Source organism: Diadema antillarum, unplaced genomic scaffold (genome assembly GCF_040938485.1).
Source record: "Diadema antillarum isolate AM-2024a unplaced genomic scaffold, OU_Dant_1.0 seq00001849_RagTag, whole genome shotgun sequence".
Classification (NCBI taxonomy): Eukaryota; Metazoa; Echinodermata; class Echinoidea; order Diadematoida; family Diadematidae; genus Diadema; species Diadema antillarum.
Window position 1 is genome coordinate 42,022 of NW_027272521.1, and position 19,212 is coordinate 61,233.

The 19,212-nt window shown below is 40.5% G+C and overlaps 1 protein-coding gene across 1 annotated transcript in view; it reads right to left on the reverse strand.

Annotated features, from left to right (window-relative positions):
* Window positions 1-4,877: 4,877 nt before the first annotated feature.
* LOC139712758 (spectrin beta chain, non-erythrocytic 1-like) overlaps window positions 4,878-19,212 on the reverse strand; it is a 68,686-nt gene continuing 54,351 nt past the window's right edge. The window contains exons 27-39 of the mRNA XM_071624552.1: window positions 18,318-18,522; window positions 17,756-17,950; window positions 17,087-17,155; window positions 16,346-16,456; window positions 15,502-15,746; window positions 14,621-14,759; window positions 13,667-13,751; window positions 12,899-12,990; window positions 12,188-12,292; window positions 11,005-11,201; window positions 10,261-10,548; window positions 9,169-9,342; window positions 4,878-8,448 (exon numbers count right to left, since the gene is read on the reverse strand). Coding sequence (XP_071480653.1) covers window positions 8,253-8,448; window positions 9,169-9,342; window positions 10,261-10,548; window positions 11,005-11,201; window positions 12,188-12,292; window positions 12,899-12,990; window positions 13,667-13,751; window positions 14,621-14,759; window positions 15,502-15,746; window positions 16,346-16,456; window positions 17,087-17,155; window positions 17,756-17,950; window positions 18,318-18,522 — 2,101 coding nt within the window. The 3' untranslated portion in view covers window positions 4,878-8,252. The remainder of the gene's footprint in view (window positions 8,449-9,168; window positions 9,343-10,260; window positions 10,549-11,004; window positions 11,202-12,187; window positions 12,293-12,898; window positions 12,991-13,666; window positions 13,752-14,620; window positions 14,760-15,501; window positions 15,747-16,345; window positions 16,457-17,086; window positions 17,156-17,755; window positions 17,951-18,317; window positions 18,523-19,212) is intronic.

The following is a 19,212-nucleotide window of genomic DNA, read 5'->3' on the forward strand; positions in this document are numbered from 1 at the left end:
AGTGGTCTTCAGCGGCTTGAGTGTTGAATTGAAACTGTATCTTGTGAAACCAGCCAGGTTTTGAACCCACAACTTCAAGACTGAGCAATATCAAAAGCAGTCTCCCCCAGTGTTCTCGTCCTATGCTGTGGGCAAACTATATCGTCACCATGTAGGAGTGATTTCTACCCGCAATGTGCACTTTGTATTAGATAGAAACAAATCTACTCTCGTTTGATTCTTACCCAGTGCAGATGATTAACATTAAGACTGTGTACTAGCAAGAACCTTGGCTAAACACATCAAACATTGTCAGGGGATTTTTTTTCTTTGTTTGATTACACTGTGATATGCTGAGAAAAGGTTGTTCTTGGTTTATGTTCCAGCGACTGGTTTGAGTTGCTTGCAAAGGAGATGCAGTTTATAGGCAAAGATTTGAGCAGGTGTAAATATGTGTGTTTTGAACGAAAATCATAGTTTCATATTTTTCTTTTCTTTTCCAGTCATTTGGCTGTACCATCTTGTTTCTTGTTTCTGTTGTTTTCCTTTTACATCAGTGTCCTTATTTGTACATAGTTATACTTTGCTACTTTAAATCTATGTAGGTTTTGTACATAGGATATTTTATATCTTTTGTGTGGGATTTGTGGAACAATAAGTTCTGACATTCATCGTGCTATTTCACAGTTGAGCTTATCATGCTGGGGATATGTTCCTATGTTAAATGATTTACTCACATGTCATTTACTGTCAGTGTATCGGGGCAGGACATAATTCACTGAGTTCCATACATTCAAATTTATGTGTGGGTAAACCTCGGTGCAACATGTAATGCCAGTCTGAAAGATCTTGGAAATGCTTGAAATATGGCGAATGGGCAGGTCACTGCACTACGAGAAATGATGATGCAACACACATATTCACATATTATTCTTTGAAGAGTTAAATATGAGAAAGAAGGAATATATCTCAGTTAAAAGGAAAAGAGCAAATAAACGATGTCTTTCGAGACTACATGCATGTGTGCCACATGTAGCTGAAGAGCAACTTGTTTGTATAGCTTTCTAAGTATTTTTCAAGAGTTCTATGTGTACCAGCAAATTTTCACAATATGTGTTGTGATAAGATGGAGTGCATGAATTTATCACTATTATTTTTTTGCTTCATGTTGGTTATGCAGGTACCTAACTGGCATATGTTGTTTCACCGGTATATACATTGTAGCTGTTGGTTTATAGTACTACCTACTTGTTGCTGGAGCTGCCTTGTTACAGAGGTTCATGTTACCAATGGGTTTTGCTTGCTGTGGAGAAATGATCATCTTCATCTGTTTTCCACGTGCTCTGCACATTTTGAAAATCAACATCGTCATTTTGTAATCTCTTTACGAAGTGACCTGCATTGGAGGACTTTGCCAGTTATTGCCATGAAAAAAGAAGGAAAAGACAAAGGAATGTCAGCATTGTTATTTTCATTTATCATCTTGTTTATCTCTTCTCCTTAATATTCATCTTGTAGGATGTTCCTACTTCTCTTTTGAATCATCCTCGTACTATTTATTCAGGTGAGCATGACACGGAGATGCGCGGTGCCGTGAGATAAAAATTACGCCGAGACACGGTCGCTGTCTCACAGAAGGAAAATGTGTTCTGACAAATGTCTATGTAAAACTGTAGATCAGTGAACTGTAGTAATTTATTATTAAAGTAGATAGTTATAGCAGCAGAAAGAGTTTGTGATCACTGGACAAGTGTCTTCTCATTGAGTTCCTGTGCAGAATCCAGCGTCACTTCTTGACCGATCCTTCTTGATTACTGTAAGAGTTATTCTGTCTGCGAAGACGTGTGGCCATCACAAGAACGCCTTCATATCTGTGATCAAGCGCCTGTCAAATCCCATTGTGTGAACAGATGTTGCATCCTCTCAAAGCTTGATCTCTTTTCAAACCATGGCTGCCCTCCGAAAAACAAAAGATATATTTGAATTTGCCTTTTTTGCTTGTCATGTAAGCATCCCGATGGGACCACAGATTACTGTAAAAATAGCAAATTTTTGTGCCCATAATTTCACACGTTTAGCCGAGTGAAATGAATTTCGCATGTTTTTAATCTCGACAGACCATCAAGTGTGACTGTGAGTAAATGAGAATTTGGGTAGCATGCATATTGTCCTTGTAATTATGTCACGAGGTGTTGAGGGCAAACATACGGGTGGGCTTTTGAATTTGATTCAACTTCTTGACTCTATAAAAGGTAACATAACCCATTATTAGTGGTAGAGGTTAAGGAAAGTGGAAATTTATGTACGGTAATGCACATTCCGTCACATCTTGAGATTATTGGTGCTCAAGAGGGAACTTTAATGCCATGGCATCTGAACAGAGTTACCACTGATCTCTAGAGGAAGTATCTGGACACCTCACTGGCCAATCGCTCTGAAGCCACCTGGCAGCCATCTTGCCATGCACATCGCCATACAGTTTGTACAGAGCTCACGACATCGCATGATCTTGGTGACAATCTCTGCAGGAAAATGTGTGCAAGTCCACATAGAGTGTGCATGTTAACATGGCAGCGCGGCGGCTTCAACTGTTTGTACAGTATGAATGGACCAATGAGATACATGTATCTAGGTACTTCCTAGAGAGATCAGTAGGAGTTATGTATCCTAGCTGACTAACCATGGCCATAGAGGGCGCTCGGCAAGCACACATCAAACCAATTCACTCCTAACACAATCCCACTGGATCTCGTGAGTACAGCGTACTCTTTCTCAGTTCAACTTCACATAGAACACCTTGCACATTCGAAAGATGTACGTTTTGCAAGTAGTAGTTTTGCGTAATTATATGTGATATGATTTGCACAGTTCCTCCACGGAACTGTTTTCTCTCAGAAGTATCTCACAGCAGTGGCTGTGAGGATTTGTTCTTTTTCTTTTCTACAGAGATGATGTAGGGTTAGAAGTTGTTGAGTTTCATTTTGTTCTCAAGTTTTTGTAATTAAATCACTATTGTTATTGAATTGTGTATCTGAAATCTGGATGTATCTTATTCCGTGTAAGTGTGTGTCAGTGTGGCACTCGTTTGTCAAGGCTGGTGTTATCTGTGATCAGTTGAATGAAGTTGTATGGCTCTATCAGGTCGACTGTGTGTGGTAGGAACGACAATGCATTTCAACGATGAAAGTATTCCAGTGATAACTGCCACCGAATCATCACAAAAATTCCAGCCACACCACACAATGTCAACTACAGATACCAGTATTCCACCTGTTACAAATGTATCATAAGTGTCAGAGATGATGGGACTCCCTGTGTAAACAGTAGTGTGCTGTTTAGTGGTGGGTGGTTTCACTGTACTCCATGTATCCTTTCTTTGATGCAAGAGCAGTCCCTATAAGGACCGACGCAATCATGATGTTTTGGTAAAAACGTGTTCTTACCATCTGTGGGTGAAAGTAAGGTCCTTTTCAGGGCCACATTCACATCTAAGAAAAAACACACATGGTGGATCAATGAAGCTATATACCACTAAACAGTCCACCACCATAGAAACCTTCAAAGAGTAAATGTGCCGTGCATCACAAAACCAACAAAAAGTGTCGCACGCACAAATTTTGTGTGAGGACTAAAAATCAGGTGAAACGGGTCAACCTAGTCAGTCTTGAGTTTTTCATATTTCCTGAAAGAGCAATTCTTTTTCTACATTATTCTAAAGTTTGGGATCATAAGACGAACTGGAAATTGTGTTTGTATTCTGTTTTTTTTTTTTTTTTTGTCCCATTCATTTGCACAGAGCACAGCATACTGTACTTCAGAGCCTCTTCTCTCAGTACACACTTTTATAGAGTGTGTGCTTTTTTCCAATATTTAGAAATGTTAGGAGAGTCCATTTGAACTGAATTATATAGCATTTCAAAGCTTTGTAAGTCTGCTCTTTCAGAAACTGTTCTTAAAGGGATGGTCTAGTTTTGGTTGAGATTGGGCTTCAGTTTTCCAACTGTTTTGTGAGACGAGAAACCTCTTCAAAAAATATCAAAACAGCATATAATCCTACGAGGAATTGAAAGTTAAGTTGATGAAAATTGGTTTTGAAATGGCTGAGATATCCAGAACAAAATGGTCCTAATAAAAAGTGGGACCCACCTTTGCTTTTTGATATCTCGGCCATTTCAAAACCAATTTTCATCAAGTAAATTTTGAATTCCTCTTAGAATTGTATGCTCTTTAACATTTCATATATGGTTTCTCAGTATCTCGCAAAAAAGTGGAAAGCGGAATCCTCATCTCAACCAATACTGTACCATCCCTTTAACTAAAAATCCATGTCTGGCCACTTTTTGTTGGTTTGGTGATGTAAAGTCACAAATAGCATGTTGCTTGTCAAGATGGGAAGAGAACCAGCCGTGTAAGAGAAATGTGAGACAAGAGAAAACTGTTACACCTTTCCTACAGGAATGATGTAGGCATGTCAGAATGATTGTGCTGGACAAAGTCAAAGGTGTGCAACACTTTGCAATAGCCGTATTTTAAGTATGCGAGAGAATCTTAAGTTGAGATTTACAGACATATCCAATTCTGTGTCAGTCTTTTTTCTTGGATCAATTTCACATTTCAGACGCTTATGTAAACTCCAAATGAAACACCCTCGCTCTTTCACACACACTGAAGTGGAACACAGTCATAGCGGTTAGTTTAGCTCTATATGCAGAGAGAAAGATATAGAAAGGGAGAGAGGAAGTCATCTTTGCATAATTAATATATGAAAATAAATAGTGACCGTGTCTTTAATACAAATAAAAGTGAAGAGAAAAAGGTGGACTAGGTGAGATAAAAGCAACATCACTGTTCGACACACTGCTTTAAAAATGACTGCACTGACATGGGCCCATGTGTACTTCTTTTTTTTTTCTCACTTGGATTTATTGGCAATACGTGACACATACAAAATTAAGGGCTAGAATTCAAAGAGGATAAAGAAAGGTGGTGATCTGGGTTACGTCATCACCCAGGTACGGCACTATCGATCTATACAGTATTTGTTACGGCTAGCCTGTTTATGACTTGGCGAGAGAGAGAATACACCGAGCAAATGCGAATTGTCGTGGCAGAAACTGTGAATAACTTAAACGCCGGGCAAAAATACGAACGAGGAGAAATGGAATACGCAACTCTGAATACCATATATCGAATACACACAGCAAGACGTAATCTAACTGCACAACATCTGAAGGAATCCTACGTCTTCGACAAAATTTGAATCATTGTGTCTCCTAAGACACGCGGAATACGATTCTGTTTTGAATATGGCGTCTACCCCTGATGCAAGGTGAAAGAGAATAATTGAAAAAATCTTTTTTATTTTTGCCTTGTGCCAAAGCTCCCTGGGAGAATAAAGTGAGTTGACTAGAAAATCAATCATGACTATAACACCAATGAGTAAGCTGCATTTTGAATGCATTTTGAAGAGGGAAAAAAAAAAATAGGCGAGAGAAAATTAACAAACATAAATCTACAGTCCACAGGGAGGGCGGCAGAATACCCCCCTCCTAAAATCATACCACACAAAGTGACAGATACAACAGCGAGGAGATGGCCCGCAGAAAAGCCGGCGATTCGATTTACACAAATTAGCGTGGAAACTTCAATGCCAAGATATACAGTTACTAGCGGCACACACCTCGGTGCTAAACCCGACGCAGGCGATAACACACTTGTGAATTGTAACGTAACGTCACTGCGCAACGCTTGGCCGTGACGACATGCCAGCGTCTCGCATCTGCTGTGAATGGTGTGAACAAGTGAGCTGTTGACACGGAAAGAAGTATTGTGAAGTACTTCCAACACCATCTCACCCACTTCCCCCATCAATTTACTGGACATGCATGGCATGATGAAATTGACATAATTACAGACTGAATACAACTTTGAGGAAAGTGACATACTTAATAGCAAAGAAGAAGCACTATGATGGAACTTGCAAATAGATGATCTCTACAAAATAACATCTTTTTTTTCTTGAAATACAGAGAATACACAGCTTACAAAGACAAAAAATGAAAAAAGAATGTGAAGTTTGTCACAGATAGGCAGGGCAGTATAGATTAATTAATACAATACATCATTAAATTTGAATGAGATAACTATACACATACTAATAACAGCTATTTCAGGAGTTTTCTTACGTCTGTTTTTTGGTTTAAGTATGACAAGAGTAGTAGAAGTAGTATAGCCTATTTCCCATTTCTTTTCAGCTATTTCTTGTAAAATGGTTGATCTGTGTTTGTTTGACAAAACCTGTCAAGCCAGATCAAATTTTTAAGTAGCAGTTCTGAAGTATAGTTATTTCTTTTTCCCTTGGGTACTAACCAATGACAAGGCATGGGTATGTGTCTGCCGACTATCTATAAGTACAGGGTATGATAGAAAAGTCAATTTTTTATATCAGTTAAGTCACACCACTAAAGAGACATGTACATACATTTTTTTTTAATGCAAGCTTTTCTAAATACTGCTTGAAGAAAAAAAAAGACAATATAACACTGATAAAGTGTTGTCTGTAAATGTACACTTATGCTAATTTTTCGTAAGCTATGGCTGTAGTTCTTTACAAAGCTTTGCTGATTAAGTCCACCAATAACAGTAAACAAATCAAATAAAAGAAGTCTCAAATCTTTTACTGACCAAGCTAATTTAAGTTACTTTTTTGCCTTAAATGCTTTTTATCACGACACACCACAATATCTGAGATCCATACATGTTTTTCCCCCTCCTCTTATTGTGTAAGGTAAGTAGAACTACAAATACAGTTCATCACTGTAAAGTGCTTGTAATGCATGCCAAATTGTAGATATACAACTATCAAGATACAATAGCATTATTAATCAATAACAACTGCCAGAGATAATTACACAGTATTTATACACACATTCTCCATTTCATCAAAGATTTCAACACTTCTACCACTACGACACCAATGTACGCACTTAGCAGATCTTCTCTTTTTTTTTCTCATTAATCCCCCTTAACATCAATATTTACCTCCGCACCTCTTCCTAGCTACACTGAGAGGACGCTACAAACACTGAAGAGTAGGGACTATTTAAATACACAATGCAGAAACACACAGATCAGGTCTTGTATATTGACATGATAGTACTCCTCTTGGAGGTACAAGGTATGCGTCGTAGGGTACTGGACAATAACAAACATACAGGCAGTACTGACTCCAATTTACCATCCAACAGAGTTAAGTTCTTTTTTTTTTCCCCATCTCTCTCCTACTGCGATGGTAATTCAATAGCAGGCTGATGTAAATCTCAGGTTGTTTTCTACTTTTTTTTTTCTTCTTCTTCGTCTAAAACACATGCCATACAAAATGATGGAAAAAGAAAATCTGCGTGTTGACTAGTCAACATACAACAGACTTTAACTATGAGAGAATACTAGCTTGCCATGATTCTAATTGGCCGAACATCTACTGTCCAATGATATATTGAATCGCCTTTCTGCCTTTCGTCGCACAAATTTCACACGTCAACTTCTACCTCCCTAGGTATTGTAGGCGTACCCCTCCCAACCCCTTCACTAGATAAACTCTATGCATACGAAGTTTACAATGTGGAATGCCGCATGCATATTTCAAAACACCCTTGGATAAAAAGGACTGGTGTTCACTTTACCCTCACTTCTCCCAGTCCCTACACTAATACTCAATAGAAAGCCACCGAGTCACGGGCCAAACATGCCTATTGTACACAAACCCTCTACGCACTACAAGCGAAAACAAATCTCTTTAATGTACAGTCTCATTGCATTTTCACACAAACCCTTTTCCCTGTGCGTGTGTGACTCACTCCCCCTATGGCACAACTACTACACTTTATACATGTTATACACCACAATGCCACTAACTCACAATTTCTTTTTTTCTCAAGCACAAGTGCAAATGAAATGCAGGTAAGCGCAAGAAGTTTTACAGATTCCGAACTCTTTGTCGCTTGATGCCTTTTTCCTCTAGTTTCTGTTTTTTTCTTCATGTCCTGATTTTTTTTCTCCACTTTTTGCAAAAGTTTCCAAATACGAATTTAGAAAAGGAAAAAGAAAAAAGACGACGAATGCAAATTTATATCATTTCTGATATCGAGTAATAGTACTTCAACATTATGTCATGATTCACGGGGGACTGTACAATGGGGAGATGGGAGAGGGGTTGCTCTTCACATGCATTCCCCTTTGTTTTTTTCCCCCTGGGGGTGATCTGGTTGAGGCTCTCACTTCCGTTTGAGGGTAAAGAGGCCCTGTCTCTTGGCCTTCTTGCCCCCGGGAGAGGTTGAGTCTGCGGGCAGGGTGTGGGCCTTCTTCAGTTCCTTGCCGGCGCCGTCGATGGCCTGTGAGAGGTTGTCCATCCAGTAGCTGAAGTCCTCCTCGTCCTTGGCCTGGAAGAGGTACTCCGAGCCGTCAGCCAGTCTGGAACGTAGGATGGGAGTTACAGAGTAGAAAGCACTGTCTTAGTACATCTGATTGCATTTTGTACATCGAGTTACCTGTTGCTAGAAACTTGACTTGCGATTACATGCAACTTCACATCAAATGCCAGTATCACCCGCACATTGCGTTTGATCCTGGTGTTCCTTCACTGAAAGAGATCCGGGTCTGATTGAAAATTGTGTTTGATTTTCATTCACTTTAAAGAACGGAATCATTGTCAGTCAATGAAAATAGATTCTGCAATGTAACATTATAATCAATCAGTGAGACTAGGGCATCATCTAACGCGATGGTGAGTTCTTGCAGGGAGATTTACAATCACACTTATCACAGCTTGTTGTTTACATTTTGATGAATTTCTATCATGAGAATTATGATACCTTTATTAAACAAATTTGATAATCACATAACAGTTTCTAGCAACAGGGCCCAAGTCTGGTGACGACAAAAAATTTATATGACATTTCATTTTGGAAATCATTCCAAAATTTGAACAAAGAAATGACACTGACTGTCATGCTGAATCCTGCGACATTTAAGGTAACTACAACAAACAATAACAACATCAACAAAATGACATAATAAACAAACAAGAACATAAAAGGGGCACTGTTTTATCACATTGATTCAACAATGAAAAACACAGGGAAACTACGACTGTCACCACACGAGAGGCACAAGAGAGGTTTGTCCACTCACTTGAGTCTGAAGACGTGCTTCTTCTTCGTGTAGTCGGCAGCCATCTCGACGTTGGCCCCGCTGAGGTTGAGCGGGTGCTCGTTGTTGAAGGTGATCTCCTTCAGCTTGTTCTTGCCGTCCTTGTAGAAGGACATCGACTGGGTGTGCAGCACCACAAACACTTGGTTCCATGATCTGTTGGAACGGGGGCAGGTAATGATGATAATAATGATAAAGGACATTCTAACAAATATACTCTACTGCACATGGCAAAATAAGAGCTATGAAAAACATAACTGAGTAATAACTGAGTATAAGTATCATATTGAATAAGTTTGTTTTTAACTTGGTCTTAAATGCATTAACTGCAGCTGCTTGCCTTATAAACAGATAGAGATTTTATCAACGATTTGGGAGAAGCATACATGAATACCCCTGTCTCCAAGGGTAGTTTTGCTTTTACTGAAAAATACTTCAACAAAGTATCATCTTGAGAACTTCAGAGATGGTTAAAAATTTGAGACGAAGACTTTAGCTCTACAAATTCCTCCATGTACACTGGTGCTATACCACTAATAGCTTTGCACGCTAACTGAAATGTTAACACAAAATGCTCGTTCCATTCAAGAAGCCTACAAACTCTCGCTCCTGATTCCTTAACTGGGAGTCTCTTTCAGTGGAAAGGAACAAGCCATGTGCACACTCTCAAAAGAATATAAACATGATTACTCGTATCAGATGCAAAACTCTGTAACAATTGTTGTTGTTTTTTTAATTATTCATTTTTGTTGGAGGGGAGGGGAATTGGTCAAAGCAAACTGCCATGCTATACAGCTGCTGTACATCATATGGCTATCACTTAGTAGTATAAATTTCATAAACATATTCATGCTCCTTCACTTTTGTTTGTAACAAGTAACTCAAGCACAATGCTATGTAGTGATGACTGCATGACATGAAATTCAGGGGCAAAACCAACAAGTACTGGAATCCTGTGCAATGCTATGCCATGAAGGAAAAATGTGACAAGACATAAGTTTCCCAGACTTTGAAATTGTGTAAAACAATGAGTTCACAGTCATCTCCATTCCCTAGTTATAAAGTGGCATTCACCTGTTGGACGCCCTCTTGCCCAGCTCGGTCTGGTGTTTGCGCATGAGGAAGCCCTCTACGTCACTGCTGCTGGTGCCATAGGCGCCGGCCGGCACGGTGCCTGGGGCAGGCTCTCCCTCCCCGTTCATGCCCTCGTCGTCGGTTGCGGCAGCAGCGGCGGCGGGGGCAGGTGCTGCGGGTGACGGGCGGTCCTGAGCGCCGTCCACGGTGGTGGTGGGCCGGACGTCACCGGCCGCCTCCTGGCTCACAATATCCTGCACCTCCTCCACCATCTTCATTGCTGATTGTCTGAAACGGGAACAATACAATGTAATACAATATAATTCAAGATAATTCCACTTCATGTTAGAGTATATGAAAAATATGATTCTATTGCAAGAAATTACGATGCAGCAGAATGGTGCAATTTCACTCTGAAGAAGACACAAAGGTCTTTAACAATTAGCACAGCAGCAACAAGGTGAATAACATTTACAATATTAAAATAGGACTTTTCTTCAGTTTTTGTTTATTTTGTATCAGGAGTTTGCTTTTGCTTGATAAGTTAAAAAAAAAGCTCAATAAATAATAACACTTGGGGTGGAGGGGTGTAATATGGGGGGGGGGGGGGCTGGGATGTCACTGTAGTATTTTGTGGGAAAAAAAAAATAGGCAACTCCTGCCAATACGATGGTTGCAACTAGACCAAAAGAAACAGCTTGGTGGAAAAGGGAAGGCGGCCATGGGTAGGCACCCTCTACTCACCGGATCTCCTCCTGCTCGGCCCTCTGCTGCTCTTGCTCTGCCTCCTCCTTCGCCCTCTGTTCCTTCTCCTTCTCCTCCTCCATGAATTGGTCCACAATCTTGTGCTTGAGGGACGGCGACTCCTTCATGGGCGGAGTGTCCTCGCCAGCGGCCCGGCGCGCCTCGTCCTGCCGTTTCCTCAGCTCTCTCAGCTCGAACTGAGTGTGTGAAAAGGGAGAGATCCAGAGAGCAAAAACATGAGTGACTGACAAATATGTTATTGATAGGAGCAATTTCAACGTGGAATCAAATGTCAGATGAGTGGCCAATCTGACTGCAGAGATATGATATACCTTGTTTAACCCTTCAAATCCAAGCAAATCTTACCTTTCGCATTTTCCAAAGGTCCTCACAATTTTTTTTAGCACAGAGAGTAATGAGCAAAGAGCTATAGAGAAGACAAAGCCAAGCACATCTGTTCGAGGACCTTTTGAGATTTACAATTGTGATTAATATTTGTGACCGTGAGAAAGTCTAACCTACACACCACTCCTACTGAACAATTTAGTCACTTTGACCAATGCAATTGCTCGATTTGCCTATCGGCTATAGGTGCACAACACGTATGCCCATGAACTTCTTCTGATGGCACTCTTAAATGGTTGTGACTTTTGCTACCAAACACTGGTAAAAAATTCAGTTATTCAAAGGCGTAAGTTGAGAACGTCGGACAGAATTCCACAAGAGCCTCTCCCTGGGTCTTGGCTCTTGCTTTTGGCTTGACTAGTCTACCACTACAAACCTCTGCTTGTTCCTTGTGAAATCTAGACAGGGGGAGGGTCTCCGACAAAAGCTAACCTCACCCTTCAAACCAAGACAGACTCAAAGAGGTTATATTCTCACTGCCTAAAGAGGGCGGAGTATGTAAAATTGACGTGATCACAAGCAGATGTAGAAGTGCCCTTCTTAGTAATGGTGAACTTTGCTCTGCACACTCAAAATACAATTGTATAGGGCATACTGCGTGTCCGCACTCCTTGACTGCTCCTTGGTTGCTAGTATGTTGGCAAGGAACTCCATCTACCACAAGGGGCAAGCCTGGTGCCTCCATCTGTGCACTCACAGAGCAATTGCACAGGATGTATTACGAGTAAGCTCTCTAGTACCTACTACTCTCAGGACAGACTTGAGTGACTAGACTTACCGTGGTGAGTTTCTCCAGTGCGGTGAATCTCTCTTCTTGGCAGTAGAGTGCCTTCTCAAAGGCCTCGTGCCTCTTGATCAGCTTTTCCACTTCATCAAGTGAGTTCTGGGAGAGAAAGGAAAGGGACGAGAGAGAGAGAGAGAGAGAGTATGGTCACCATTAATATTTCAAAGTATCACATTCATGGAGACTACAACATTCCTTCTTACAATGCTGAGCATTCTGACAATGAGCATTCATGCACATGTTACTAATAATAACTGTGTCTTGTCTTCCTGTGTCAAAGGATTGATTATCATATTCCCCATTTTTGTTCTTCGTTGGTATCATAAAAAACTTAAAAAAACACTGTGAATGTGAGAGATGATTCAAGTTCTAAAATATGTATCACCAGAACTGCCAGAACTGCAGTTGGCGTTCAAAAGACTTGTTTGACACAAATGCCTTGATAACACAGTTTGCTATTAGAAAATGAATAATTCCATGCATCCAAGGAATAGTTTTGGCATGTATCTACAACCTTCTCCCCCTACCAAAGAAAAAAAAAATGTCTTGTCATTACTACACACACACAGAACTCACATCCTATTCTAAGACTATATAATCCACATGTATGCTGCATTACTGATCATAACTCCAGCTGAATGATCTACAAAATACTCAGGTAGTCTAAGACAATGAGACATGGAAAATTCAATCGTGAATACTTACTCCATAGTCATCGCTCCTGAGGTATGGCTCCTGGCTGATCAGCCACGCTTCAGCCACGTGAGCATCTCGAGCGAACTGGTAGACCTCCAGAACTAATGAGAAAAAAAAAGAAGGCAAAACAGTGAGTTTCACAGAACTTTTGATGGTACAAGCTCACTGGGTTAGGTTACAGCATATATTTAACGTCACTTGTATGCTTCAGGTTGGGTCAGTTCACATCCGAGCACACAAAACATGAAAAGGTGTCATTTAGTCTGTACATTCCTGACACTAACATAATGGGCATAACTAAATTGATGGTACACTTGTTTAGGGGTTCTGTCACATCCAGGTGGGGTTATGTGCTTATGGTCTGTAAATACCAATGTCAATCTGTATTCTTATATTGTTTGTTCTTTTCTTGGCTTTGTTTTGTACACTGTCACTCTTTGTTGAAAATGAAATAAATGGAAATGGACATGGAATCGGATTATTCCAACATAGGTACACTTATCTACAGGATCTTGGGATATTTTTGTATGCCAATTTATCAATGTTTTCCGTCCAGTGTGATGATTCAAAATTATTTTTGGATGAAATACAAATATCGAGTAAATGTACACAACATTGTGGAAATTTAAACACACAAAAAATATATATGTGCACTATATTGCACAGCACAATATTTTGGGCATGAAACACAACAGTGACATTACGAAATGTGACATCGATAGTTAAAGTAAAGAACTGTTCGAAGGAGATGATGAAGACGAGGTGAAGGGTACTCACTGAGTTGGAGGTACTCCCATCTGTGTTCCCATTCACCAATCATCTCTTGCCTCTTGGTACCAACCTGCACCAGCTTGGCATGGATCTGTGACAAGAATGTAAGGGGGAGGGGTAAAGAAATGGTCAGATCCCATTTCAAAGGAGAATGGACCTATAGGAGTTTGTGGTTGTTCATCATTCATTATTCAATCATTCCAGATAACTTCTTTCCAAAATCAAATTCAGGAGGTTCAATGAGATATCTACAAATGTTGATGGATGTGTGAAAATTCTAGAAACTAGCATCAGATTACAAGTTTGTGTTTATAAGAAAGTATGCTTCCACATCAAGATACACGCACACACACAAACACATAAAGATAAAAATGGCGAAGGGCATGAACTGATTTTATATTCTAATCTAAAATTCCATTTTTGTTTATCTTTCACAGCTAAGGATTTCAAGAATGGCATTCAAAAAACTACTGTCAAGTTACAGGAGAGAGAGATGCTGATCTACTCTCACTGAACTACCTTCTCTAAATTCCACTGGCATTGAGAAGAGACGATTACAAAATACCATTCGCCCAGAGGCCATCATCCCAGTGAAGCACATTGCTTAATGATGATGGTCTCTTCCACCTGAACCTTACGGTATGACATGATGTATTTTCCTGCATACATATAATTATATCTACTTCCTTCCAAGTACTCTTTAGGTACTCTTATTCATAGTTTGATAAGAACAGTGTTGATTTATCGTAATAATTTTATTTGTACAAGTGGAGAATGAGAACTAGCTGAAAAACAAACTGACATTAGCATGTGACAAAGCCTTGCTTCGGCCATCATGGGGTCAAGAGAAATGTAAGTCATGGGTAATGACTGCACCACACCACACCACACTACACTACAACACGCCACACAACACAAGAACACCGTAAGGGAATGATTCCTTACACGGGGAACACTTACCTCCTTGGATGCGTAGTGATCTCTGGCCAGCATGTCTTTGCCCATGGTGAAGACGTTGGTGAAGCTGTCATCCCGGGTGTCGATCTCGGCCTTGAGGTTCTGGTGGCCGTTCATCAGGAGCTCGACACCGGACACATCCCTGGGGGTGTGAAGAGGGGAAACAGAAAATATGCATATAATGGACAGTTCTTGTCACCTTGGAAGAATATGATTGCCGTCATATGCTTCTCTGGTTTCTTCTTCTGTACACATGCCTGGTGAAAAAAAGGAGGTTCTAAATGGCAATCAGGGAGATACTTGTACTTTAGATTCATCCCACCAGGCAAAAATAACTCCCAAGTTAGGAAGACTTTTATAATTCTATTGTCAGAAAATCAAGAGCCTGTACAAGTTTCAGGGAGCCTCCTGTAGAATCAGGTAAATTTGGCAGCTCTTCGTGTGAGGTAGAAGCCATTCTGTATCAAATCCCACAAATATACAAATATGTAGAGATTATTTGGCTTTGACGGTAAAGCCAATCTCATGGTTCTTTAACAGAACAGTGAAACAATACTATAGATTGCAAGCTACTTATGTATTGATACATGGAATGGGTTAAAAGCCTCACAAGTACAGTGTACACACTTTGTTGAAACCTACTGGAAATAATGCTGCGATTCCTGCCACATTCAAGATGGACATGAAAACAAATGAACCCAGCTGAAATCACCTGCATACCGGTATAACACTGGGTTGATCAATTATAAGGTATTTCTTGACCAAGGAAGTGTGATGATAAAACAATATCCAAAATTGGTTGGGAGTTTATACGGCTAGATTGCTATATCACAAAATGTTGAAAATAAAGTTCCCCCTATACATGTGTTTTGTTTTGTTTTTACCTGGCCTTCTCCTGGGTGGTGATCTGCAGCGTGATGTCGTCCATCCACATCATGAGCGCCCGTACCATGTTGAGGAACCGGAACAGCTCGTCGGTCTGGTCCAGTCGCACCGTGCGGAACTGGATGGAGCCGTTGAGGGCGTTCCACGCGTCGACGACCTCCTTCTCGCGGTTGTCGATGTCGCGTGCCTTGTCTCCGGCGTAGGCGGCTCGCAGGCGACCCGCTTCATCCTGCACATCTTTGACCTGGGGTGGAGAAGAGATTAAGTGTTTCACAATATCTGTCTACCCTCTTGTGAGTGACCAAAGAGTCACAGAACTCCTTGACTGTACAAGTATCAATTCAAATCAATTCAAATCTTGTCTTTATTACAGAGGGATGACAATGCAAGCATAGTCTTAACGTTTTGGCATATACTCTGTTTTTTCTTTAAACATGGAGAGTGACATAATAAAAAGATTCAGAGACTGCAATCAGTGCAAATACAATGTCCGTATCACTCCTGACCAACGAACTAATTTCTCCTGCAAAAGAATACAGCACTATCTTGAAATGATTCTTGCTACCACAGCAACAACATCAAGGATGCTCAGAGCTGAGTATCTGTTGCATAAGCAGTTGCCATGGCAGCTGCAGTTGTCATCTGCTATAAGCCAGTTATAAGCCAGTGACAGAAAGAAACTGCAATGATTCATGACAGATTCAAGATGACAACTCAAAATTCATGTTTTCATGATTCAAAATATCCCATCTCCCCTGCCCGATGTGCTGTGGAGAGGATTGGAAGGAATGACGTTCCGGGCAGATGGGAACTTCTAAGGGAAGTCCGTCCAATCTGTCTCACCTGACTTCCAAGTGCGCTGAGGTCGCTCTGGAAGGAGACGTGCTTGCGTTGCAGGATGGCCACCGACTGTTGGTCCTTGCCCAGCTCTTCGGACATCTCTTGCTGCTTCTCCTGTTGAATCGACGCAGACAAAGAAGGGGGCGTGGCAAACGGCCATGAGATGATGATGCAATGACACAAACAGACATACAAACAAACAAAAGACAAACAACAAAACAAAACTTGTTATGCATACAGTCATTTACGAGGCATTACAAACATTGTTATCTGATATCATACGGACAGTTGGGATCTTTTGGGTAGTCAGAGAAACATTGTTTGATAGGAAGGACTGACAGAGACGTCACTGCCCGTGCTCCTCTAATCAAGAACTGCTGCAGCTTTGAGGGCAATTGGCAGTGCCTCTGTGAAATGCCATCTTTTTTTGTATCCCTCTCTGCTTGATAGTTGTCGTAGAATGGTGTCAATCAAGCAAAAAGATGACAGAAAGGACCTACGTTCTTGTTTAGTCATTACGGCCTTCTCACTCCAAGTAGAGGAAGAGATAGGAAGAGAGCTTGCAATAAAAAAGTTTAAAAGACTTCACTCTCATGTTACTCTGCAATGCAGTGTTCTCTGATGGCTATCTACAGTCTAGCACCTGAATACTTTCCAGGATTCAAACATCTTTGCAAAGGAAGTTGGTCAATTCGCCACAGTTGATTAAATGAATAACTTGACACAAAGTAAAAACCACCATACCTGGATGTGTTCTAGGACGTCCTTTGCATCAGAGAAGAACTTGTGCAGCTCGTATGAGGCAGCCAACATCTGGAGAAAACAAGGTGGGAAGGCAAAAGAAAAATAAAAATCAGTAATCAGGCATAAAAAATATTCAAATGCAAATTATGATTTTTTTTACCATGACACATTTTTTCTGACCTTTTCTGTTTACATAAAATCATTCCATTGCTCTTGAGAGCGGAATGTTGTAAAACTATGGTGTGAAAATTACTGTAGGGCTCACAAGGCTTTCATCTAAGCCTACTAAACAAATTCAAACTTGCAGTGCAGTAAAAATCAGCAACTGTGGCAACATAGCTGAAGAGAATGCAAGAACCTCAGTTTCTTTTTTTTTTCTCTTAATGCATCTAATTGAAGAGATATATTCTGAGAATCCACTGTATCTTGCAGCTTGTAGAGTATCTGTCTTTTGAAGGTGCATTTTTCTCACATATGATAATTACATACATGGCTTCAGCAATGAGGACTTGGCGGAGTAGAATAGGACCATGGTTTAAATTTACAATATTGACGGTGTAGAGATGTAAGTATGCATGGGAGCACAGTAAACTCTGCTGTATGCTCTTGAGCTACAATGTCAGGAAAGATTATGGACAGATTGTGAGAGGGTCTCAAATGCAAACCAACCTGCGTCCTGGTCTCGATGAGTTCTCGCAGGTCGGCCCATGCCTCGTTGATTTGGTCGCGCCATTCGGCGATGGTCGCCGCATCTGCGTGGCCGTCCTCGATGAGTTTGTCGCATGTCCTGTTGGTGTGAGCCACCTTCTCTGTTCCGATGTTGTGTGTGTCGCGGGCAAACTCGGCAAATCGTTGCTGCAGCATCTGTAATGATATTCAACAAATTGTTTTATATGGTCTGAATTGAAAATAAAGGAACTGCATGCTCCTAACAAGAGCAAAGAAACTAACAAACAGAGCCAAACAAGTGTGCCTTTATTTCTACATGTCTAGACCAAGGATTTCCTGTATATATACTCCCAAGAGCTTCAGACAAGATATAATTGAAAAGGACACAGGAGCTGATTTCACTAGGTTTCACCAGCATAATCAATATCATCAGCTTTGTATCACTACACACCAGATTTACTACGTGCACCAAATGCAAAACTCTTGGACTCTAATGCTGAAAAGATGATGTCTAAAATGACAGCAAAGTCAAGTCTGACGGTACAAATTTTAAGGATCTTACTGTGACATGCTCCAGGTCTTGGCCGAGTTCGTGGGAGCCGGCCACGACCTCCCTCTCGGCTATCCACTGCTCGATGTCGTCTACCTCTTGGTTGAGCTCGAAGAGTTTTGTGGTCTCTGTCAGACGGGCTCTCCTCTCCTCAGCCAGGTCTTTCAGGCCGGCGTACAGCTTGTCGATCTGCGACTGACGGATTGCGATTTGGTCGCTGCGATTGATGGATAGTATTTAGATTCATTTTAGTGATCTCAACCAAACTTTTGAATGATGCAACGAGCACTTTGATAGAAAAACACATTTCTGTCATCTGTCACACAAAATGTATGGATATTAATCTTTTGTAGAATTCATACAGTAGAAATACTGCCTTTCTACACCTAAAACATGGCACATCCATCCTATGCAAACTCTTGACAGTGTTTGTAAGAATTCCTATATGTATTATCTAGTATTAATCAAGTACAACTTCTATGGGATGAAAATACTTAATGACCTATCATGAAATGTGTATGATACACAATGTGTATGATACACAATGTCAACTACCTTCTTCTACTGACAAATGCCAGCATAATGCAGACATTTCAAATCAATTAGTAGATGTATCATGAAAATCATGTGTGATTGGCAATGCATAATCAAAGTAGTTGTACTTAATTCCTTACATAGTTCCTAAGAAGGATATTGCAGCAACTAAAGTGCATAAATATCCTGAAGACAGGGTGAAAATTTCAACTAAAAGTGAAATGTGTGAAAGAGGTCCATGAGAGGGCCCATTCCCCACAAACTCCTCAAAGTCAGGCAAGATTTTTTTCTTTTTCAGCTGGAGAGAGGTGAGTTTATATGTTCTCTTCTAGAACTTTGGAGCCAATGAAAATAACAAAATGCTACAACATGA